Source organism: Coptis chinensis, chromosome 7 (assembly GCF_015680905.1).
Source record: "Coptis chinensis isolate HL-2020 chromosome 7, ASM1568090v1, whole genome shotgun sequence".
Taxonomy (NCBI): domain Eukaryota; kingdom Viridiplantae; phylum Streptophyta; class Magnoliopsida; order Ranunculales; family Ranunculaceae; genus Coptis; species Coptis chinensis.
In genome coordinates, this window is record NC_141462.1 from 12,552,485 (window position 1) to 12,561,863 (window position 9,379).

The 9,379-nt window shown below is 33.4% G+C and overlaps 1 protein-coding gene across 1 annotated transcript; it reads right to left on the minus strand.

Moving 5' to 3' along the window:
• Positions 1-1,944: 1,944 nt before the first annotated feature.
• Positions 1,945-6,311, minus strand: LOC147486071 (RNA binding (RRM/RBD/RNP motifs) family protein). Its single transcript, XM_086572979.1, has 8 exons — positions 6,154-6,311; positions 5,963-6,066; positions 5,789-5,864; positions 4,703-4,768; positions 4,545-4,610; positions 4,058-4,392; positions 3,100-3,223; positions 1,945-2,299 (listed from the first exon to the last, which is right to left on the minus strand). Exons 1-8 carry the CDS (start codon positions 6,157-6,159, stop codon positions 2,279-2,281), a joined length of 798 nt encoding a protein of 265 aa, XP_086429105.1. The 5' UTR covers positions 6,160-6,311; the 3' UTR covers positions 1,945-2,278.
• Positions 6,312-9,379: the final 3,068 nt, after the last annotated feature.

Below are 9,379 nucleotides of genomic sequence, written 5' to 3' on the forward strand. Positions count from 1 at the left end.
TATGTTGTGTATGACATTATGCCACGATGGGTCATACATAAATCAATATCTCACTGACCAGTTGTATCCATCGATCATACATAAAATTTTTGAGGGCATGAAGTCGAAGTTGTACTACAGAAGTGCAGATTTAAAATTTGCAATCTCAAAAAGGCTGTAACAGTTGAAATGGCATCTTCAATGGGGGTGTAAAATTACATTTCCACCTAGGTTCTACGTAGGTGCCATTAGAATTTTACACTTCTAATTGTATACTATTGTATAGCTTATAAATATCCACACTCTATATTCCTGAGAACAAGTGTAAAAAAAATTAGATTTTAAACTCGGACGTCTGTCTTTAATTTAAACTAGGACGTCATTTTACGTCCAAATTTTAAAAAAAAAATTACTTTAAAATTAGAAAGGGATGTTACTTAAAGTGATGTCCGACGTCCGAATTATTTTTTACTCAGATATCTGTTCGAGTGTTGCCCGGGCTTTTTATTAGCTGATAGCGAGGAGGAATTCTCATACTCTATTACCTACGTATAACACTCCTATTAGAAATAGTTTTTTGACATTTGGAGTGTAAAATTTCTACTTTATACAGTTTACACCCCAACTGGAGATGCCCTAAGTTGTACAGCTATCACCCCTTCAAATCTTCAATTAAGTAAAACCACAACCCTCAAAACAATCGCCCAATACAAGGCCAGCCACATTACTAACCATGTGTGAAAGATTCTATAACTGTGAAGTAACAACCAAGATTTCCTTTTGACTTGCTCCACACAAACCTTCCTTTATTTGAATGCTACGGCAAAATTCTTTAGCCAATATATTCTAACTTTATAAACAACTAGCATGTGTCTTGTGCTACGCATCAGTTCGCCAAGTTGTAAAAAACTAAAATGAAAATTGTTAAAAAAACTAAAGAGAAACAATTTTTTGTGAATCTCTCACTAATAAAAAAGAAACAATTTTCTAAAAATGGGGAAGATATACAATTTCTATACATAAATTTTAGCTTTTAAATTAAGAAAACTATCATACAATTATTGAAGAAGGAGGTGGTTCAATTTTAATAAAGATCAGGGAGCCAATTGTAATTATTAATAAATAGGAGAGATATAATTTAAATAAACGTAGGGAGGTGGTTCTAAAATCTTAAAATTGAGAAATTAGAAATACACTGTTCGGTTGAGAAGTGTGGTTCCTACAAACCAGGCTATCATATAGTGTAGAGATTTTAACCATCTAAATAAATCGTTGAAAACTACAACCAGAACAATATAATTTTTTAAAAAAAGTCGTGTGTTGGCTCGCATTGTGGATAGTCCACTCTAGCTAGGCTGTAAATAATACACAGGCTGACAGGCCTCATGTATCAACTACCATATCTATGACCGTCATCAAGAGAAGTCTATCTGCACATCCCTGAGAATCGTAGCAAGTTCATGAAGTCCACCCTTTTCACTCAGAGTTCTGTCTACATGTTTAAGTACTGGTGTATGCAAGATTGCAAGAAAGTTTGAGTTCTCTGGTGAACCTGTAGGGAGTGAGTAATATATTTATTTCATGGACCTAACTTGGATTCCCAACCCCTATGATCATCTATATAATACCAATAAAAATAGCAACTAGCAATCTAGCATGAATATCTAACTAAATCCACATTTCTGTCAAATGTATGCATCTCAATATTGTGCGCATAAATCAACTGAAATGGCACCTTATTGAAGTCAAAAACCTAAATGCCATGCGCCACACACATTATCCAGTATCAGTAAGATTGATGGAAAGTCCAGATAATGTAGCACAAGTTACGGAGAGAATATCAAGTGAAAGAATTAAACTCGCCCATTCCTTTCATTTCAAACGGAATTCAAGGCATCAGCATTCAGCAGTCTATCATTTGTAGAAAAACTCTTCTGAGTTGAAACAAAAATACAGAAATGCGAGTGACCAAATGGTTTCCTTCATTTGAAATGAACAATAGGCATTTCACAAATATATCTATTACCCATATATGGAAAAGTTTCAATGTGTAAAATACAAAATACAATACCCAATGACCTAAACCGAAAAAACAATGACAAAAAATATAATGAATGACCTATGGACCCACACATGGTATAACCATATAACCATCAACTAACACACAAACCTACAACAATCCAAAATCAGAAACAACCCCCAGGGCCCCGACCATGCACCAATTTCGAACTTCAAGAATACATTGTAGACCAGAATCATCTGAGGAGATTCCTCCAGCAGCTTTGAGGGAGAACAAGACTTATGCAGCGATACGTGAATCCTACATTCAAGAAATGTTTTTATTAGAATATGGGAATAAAGCATTTCAAATGTACGTAGAGGATGAATGTTAAATCCAAAAGAACAAATAAAGCAAATTACAAGAGATTAAGGTCATTAGACTACTAAACTGTCAACCACAAAAACAGAACACTAACAGTAGATAGGTAAATAATACTAAGAACAACTATTCAAAGTGGAGAGATATGCCTTCTGGTAGATTTGTTTTCCAACGGGATTCTTTGATGGGCACTAGTTAGTGTTTCAACTGTACTGTCTTTTTTTTGTGTGTAATGTTGTCTCATCCAACATATGTGCCTTGTTCACTTTCTTTGACTACATACATAAAATGTCTACACTTTTACAGTTTTACCAATGACCAATCACAAAAAGAATAACTATGCAAAGTTAGCGTTGAGACTTGACATTCAACTAAGAAGCATAGCTCCCACAACATGTAGTTTGCACCTGGAAGACTTCGCTACTGCTTGATTAAAAGACTTTACATGTCATCTCACCCTCAAAATGTTTTCACAAAAAAGCACAAGGTCGAATCTATCTTCCAGACAATTTAATGTCATAGAGACACCATAAGTCAATTAGCACTATATGATCAAGTTGTTGTTTGTCAGGCCTATAACAATCCAAAAGACAGCAAGCATTAGACCATTCAGAAAAGCTCGTGTAATAAGACATTAAGACAACATAAGCTACCATATTCCCTAGTTTTTGTATGGTTTATTTTTAAGGCGTGTTTTATGTCTGTAGAAACACATTATTCATAAAAAGGTCAAAACTTACTGTTGCACTCAAATTTGATACGGCTAAATCAAATTTCTCTCTGGTTTTTGAACCAGCAACTTGTCCAACCTTTGCCACTTTGCTGAATGCACCATTGAGCCAGGCTGTTCCAGCCGTTACATACCTGCCACAATCATAAAATAGATTATTTTCAATAAACCAAGGTAAATTCAACTATTCAAGTTGTCTTTGAGCTACAGAAACTAAGATGTCCGACATTTAAGATCCATAATGAGTTTAGAATCACAAGTAACATGACAAAATAAAATGAGTTAGATCTATTAATACAAGTAGCGCCTGATAGTGCAATTGGCACCAATCCATCAACAACATCACTTGGACGGTGCAATATCAAGAATCATATATTCCAAAAAATTAAATATAATAATAATATTACTAATCTCCCACAAAAGCTCAATGGATGTAGAGATTGACTTACACAGATATATTTCTAAATAAAAGACTGAAGAATCAAATACAAGGCAAATTCATCATATATTTCAAGATTCCATATTGAAGGAAAATCTGTGGTACCAATCGTTCAGTAAGGTAGATTGGTGATAGACTTGAACTGAGCCCCAAGATGATTTCTTGTACAAGTAGCTACAAGGCTACAAAGTATGTAAAAAAGCAAACCTACGCAGTACAAAGTATGTTAAAAAATCAAACCTAAGCAGTGCATACCCCACCCTTGCACACTGAAAAAGTCATATGACTTGTGATTTTGGATACGCCTCCCATGTAAATTTCACATTGTTACGTAAAAGCGGTACATTAAGTAAAAGGGTCCAAAGACTTTAGCTATTACCGAGAATCACTACATACCACAATCAAAACTTGTTTACACAAATCATGCGTGCAGAGCAATTACCTGCATGCATATATCATAAGGCTTCCAATCTAATACAAAGGAATCACATTATCATGTCACCAATCACCATAACATACAACCAAGTACCTGCTTGTTTTGACAGCCGATCCTGTGTCATTTAACTTCCTTTCTGCTGCAACTAATGCAGCCATTGTTTTATCAGAGACTTGCAATCTTTGATCAACAGATTTCACTTTCTCATTGACCACTGATATGCCAACAGTCAGTTTTTCTGTAAGCCCAACCCTCCTGTCAAAAGAAATGACCTTGGCAGATGCATTGGCTGTCAACTGATGCTTCTCATCAAACGCTTTAGCTTTGTTCAGGGCATCTTGTCCAATAGCTGACCCCTTTGCGAGTATGTTTGTGACAGCGCCTTGAGCTTTACTGACATATACCCGTCCATTGGTTGGAGAGCTGTTCTTAAAAAAAAAAAAAAAAAAACATAAAATTATAAGCCTATTAAATTGGTTCACTTGTTCTATACAATGATGGGCCAATCCAATTATAAACCTCCACTGTTACACCATTTCTAGAGAGAAGTACGACATAATTTACGCATATAGAAAGGCACCTCAACATTTAACCCAATACTTTCACCAGTAGCCACACTAACAGCATTGTCAACCTCCCTTACTTCCTGCACAAATTGCAGTGAAATGTATAAGACTCATGCAAAGAACTGCTAAAAAGAAAGTGCCAACTGAAATACTTCTTGTGAATTGTCTATACCTCAATTTTTGGAATGTAATTTTGAACAGGATTTATACTGACAATCTGGTCTACTATTGTTGCTCCCTGCATGGACAACATATACCTCAAGTGTCAATACCGAAACAGCTCAATGCAAATGGATCATATTCAACTTGATCAGAGACTCAGCTACCAAAAGTAATAATTTCTAATATGAGTTATTTATTCATTGATAATTTTTAGTTAACGATTCTAGTTTTTCAAGAACAAAATTTCCAATAGTATTACTGTAATAGAATAAATAATATTAAATATTAGATAATAATAATATGGGAATGTTAGTTGTAGAAGAAAATGTAAATTAGACGTAACTACATAAGTGAAATACTGAAATACAAGTGGGTATGCATCCATATAACATATTATTTGGCATATATCAATCATTTTAACAAAAAAATAACAGGCTAAGTGTGTAAAATTCGCATACACTACTACCTCCTCCACAAAAGAAGGCACCAAAAATATGAAAATCCAGTTTCCAGGTTTCAATTAAAGATAGCGCAAACCCAATAAACTGATACTTCTAAGTTCTAACATACAAATACAGTCATAGAAACTACCAATCATACGAGAAATCCACGAATCAAAGTCAACAGATGCACAACCTACATTGACCCTGTGTAATGCATTTAACATGAGACAACCATCTTCAGAACTAAGAACTAAGTGGAACAAGTAAACAGGAAGGAGGTTCTTCTTTCACACTTGATGTTTATCCAAAAAATGAACATAAACCACATACTTGTTCTCTAATCAATGTTTATGGAAAATTTAGTCTGCATAACATCCCTACTAATTACCAAAACTCTGTTGTTGCTTAAAAATTTTAATTACAATAGAGGGTTTCAAGGACTCAGTAGGTGGTTTGTTTCCTATAAAAGAATGTACAAACATAGATACAACTTTGCAATTTGAAAATGCCAGCATCCTTTCTACTAAATCATATCAACAAAGCCTTCAATAAGACGTTTACCTTAACACACACAAACACACCAGAGCAAATGAGGCTTTCATATAGACATACATTGAAATCAACAAACACAAAGGGTGGGAACAGTAAAATACCGATAACAATAACGCGATTTCAAGAGCTTTCGCATCTTTAAACGTAACGAAAGCATGCTTCGGTTGTCCAACACCACTACAAACACACATTCACACACAATAAGAGCCAATCAAATCTCTATTGAAGTTTTAAAAAAAAAAAAAAAAAAAGGAATGAAGAGAAAAGTAAAGTACCTATGAATCTCAACGTGTTCAATTTCACCAGAGAATGAGAAAAATTCACGAATCTCTCTTTCTCCAGCTAGATCTGAAACATGTCCTACTTCCACTGTTCTCGTCTGTATATTAAAAAAAAACAACGACAACATAATTATAGAACGAAACTATTAAGAATGTTTGAAACTAGGCATTGAAGAAAATCTTACCTCCATTTTGAGTTTGGGAGTTTGAGGAAGGAGCTGTTTTTAATGATTGGGAGAGAAGCTGAGTACAGCAGACAGAATGTTTATGAACAAGAATGAGTGATGGTTTTACGTATATGCCCTTGTGTTTTGTTTGTAATGTCAGGATTTGGGATAAGGTAAATTTGGTATTTTGAAAAATGATGCGGGTGTTTTAGGTAAATATATTTGTGTTTTAGTTTTTTATATCCAAGTTGGATTCTTTTCTTCTTTGACGACTTTTGGATTTTACCTTTTGGATTTTATTGGATCCAACTTAAAGCAGACAAATAAGGATACAATCCAAGCCCGACCCGCCAACTTTGGAGGAAGATGGAGGCCTCAAATTTTTGATTGGGCTTGAGTTGAGTTGAAATTTACATATGTGCAGGAAAACAATTTACATATGGTTTTACTTTTGGGTGGTGATTGTTTCCAGTTAAAGTGCTTGTTTTGTTTAGACAATATTGCCCTCGTATATTGTTGATCACACTCACCTCCATTCACTCAAGTTTTAATTTATGCTAACAAAAATAACAATTAATATGATTAGAATTTGATATAACTTTCAATCTAAACAAATATTCATCATGATGTGGATTTTATAATTAATGAATCATGTAATGAGTTAATTTTGTGTAAACGGGTTCTTATTTTGTTAGATAAATTGAATTCTTGGAAGTTGTTGAGCAAACAATGGTCTTCTTTGGTGATTTTCATTAAGATTAGTAGTTATGTTCTATATATCAACCAAACAATATATGGGTTCTTCTTGTTGTTGAAGAATTAAACCCCTTCCCTTTTCTATATTTTCTATAGGAATAAAAAGTGGAAGCAAATGATGGAACACCACTCCAACTATTCTAGATAATGAAAAGTGAAGCAACTATTACCTTACTTAATTTAACAAAATTGGAGAAAGAATATCTTCAATTTGTTTTTCTTAGTTTTCATTTGGGGTTTTATAATTGTTAGTTTAGAAGACTTATGAGCTGATTTTTTAGAATAGCACTCTTTTTATAAAAAAAAATATGGTGGGTTTATTGATAAAGTGGGTGCAAATTCTTTGGATGGTGGGTTTAGTGCATAAATGGGTTTATTTGTAAGTAATATGGTGAGTGTGGATATCATCACCCTTTACTTTTCCTACATATAAAATTCAATAATATTTTTAATTTCAATTTGAGCCGTCGTAATTGTTGATGAAGATGTACTACAAGCTATTCAAGCTCGCACACAAAGGGCTCATGAACCATAGTAGGAAATACTTACATTAATGTGTATTTGATTGCAGCAGGGATGACAATGTGTATGCTTTCTTAGAAAGAAATTAAATTAATATTAGTATGTGGCGGGAGATTTTAAACTTTTTTACATCAATCGTCACAAAACATTCACAAAACATGAATGTCTTCAAAAGATTTAGGTATCATTTGTTTCTCTCAAATATTTTATTCTATATTTTGGTGATTCGGTGGTTTGTTAGATATATTTTTTATCAACTTAACATAGTGAGAGATAATGCATTTTTAGAATATGTACTTTAACAAGTCAACCTAAATAAGTTGAAAGGTAGTTTATTTGACATCTAAATCTAACTATATAAATGAAATAATCCGCATAACAATGTTGAATGTGTCTAAAAATAAAAAGGTTTGAATGTATGCAAATTGCATTTCTATTTACCACCTTCATGAGATTTCATACTTGTTTATAATGATTTATTCTCTCATTGTGGATCCGTGCATGCATTTTTGTTGTATTCATCTATGCAGGGTCTAAATATCTAGTTTATGAGAGCTTTTTGGATTACTCAGTTTTTTGGTGCAAGATTGAGAGTAGTATGGATAATCTTTTTCAGTATTTGTATACACTAAGCAAAATGTTTATATTTTTTGTTGTAAACATAAACAATAGTTAAACGTATTGTCGTCTTTTACGATCTATCAATATATTTAGTTATATACGTTTTTATGTTTTTTCTATCCATATTACAGGATCTTATGTGAATATCTAGGAGCAAACTTTTTGGAGTAGTCTCGCATTTTGGTGGCCGGTTTATTTATTGTTTTTTTCTTATCAAGGTGCTCTAGATCTTTGTATGGGAGCTCTTACTTTGGTTGTGTGCATTTTGTTAATGGTTATTTTTTATCTGCTACATACTTTTCTTGTTAAACTAAGGAGCACCTTAATAGATAATTTGTCTTAGCTTCGGCAATGTTTTAAATGTGAGATATTAGACCAGTGCAAACCTGAAGAATTCACATAACTTCATTTCATTGGTGAATGTGATTCATTCTTAGATCAAAATCCAAAAGAAATATTGTGTATTTGTGTTGTTGCAACTGACCCTAACAGGTTCCCCTGTTTTGGGTGCCAGGAAACGAAATTAAATTTCTCAATTCCCACCAAGCTTTAATGGACCACCGGAAGGTTCACAGGAATTTGCCATATGCTTGTACCAAAAAGAAGTTTTTTGGGGATAACAAGAAGAGGATGGTATGTGGTGAGCGATTTTTGACAGAAATGCAAAGAGATAATCATGAAGCGATCAAAAAATTCCACTAAAGGTAATTTTCTTGATTTTTTATATGTTTTCTTGTTGTTGTTGAAGTTGTAATGTGCCGGTTTTCTTTGTTAGCTAGAGTGATTTAATTTGTTACTTTTTTCTTGATCTTGATTTTTTTTTATGGTTTTAATTTTCTAAATAATCTTTGCAGATTGTGAAGAACAGTGACGTTAAAGAGGCGAGTAGTGACATTAAGGATGGCGTTTCATGTTTGCATCGTCATTGATTCTTTAGATGTAGTGACATTTTATTTTGTTTGTTTGCGAATTCTATTTCTTTTCCACTTTTTAGGACAAGTTTACTGCTTTTTAAACGAGAAATTTGGCAGGTGTTGAACTGTGATACATAGTACGTATATAAATGTGTTTTTTGTTATCATGTATTCCTTAATTACATAGGTAAGATGTTATGTAAATATTGTATCTTTCAATATTTTTTAAGTATCCTAAATGAAACCTGGAAGGTATGTTGAGTGGTTTAGGATGGCGACCTCGATTATTTTGAGAAGTGCATGTCACATCGCGCACCTGTGTATGGTTGTACACCTGAATTATGCGATCGTCTTACACTTGTACGGAGTTTCCATATGCATAAAAAAAAATTACATGCATCAGACCCGACCCCTAAGAAAGGTGTCTAGCT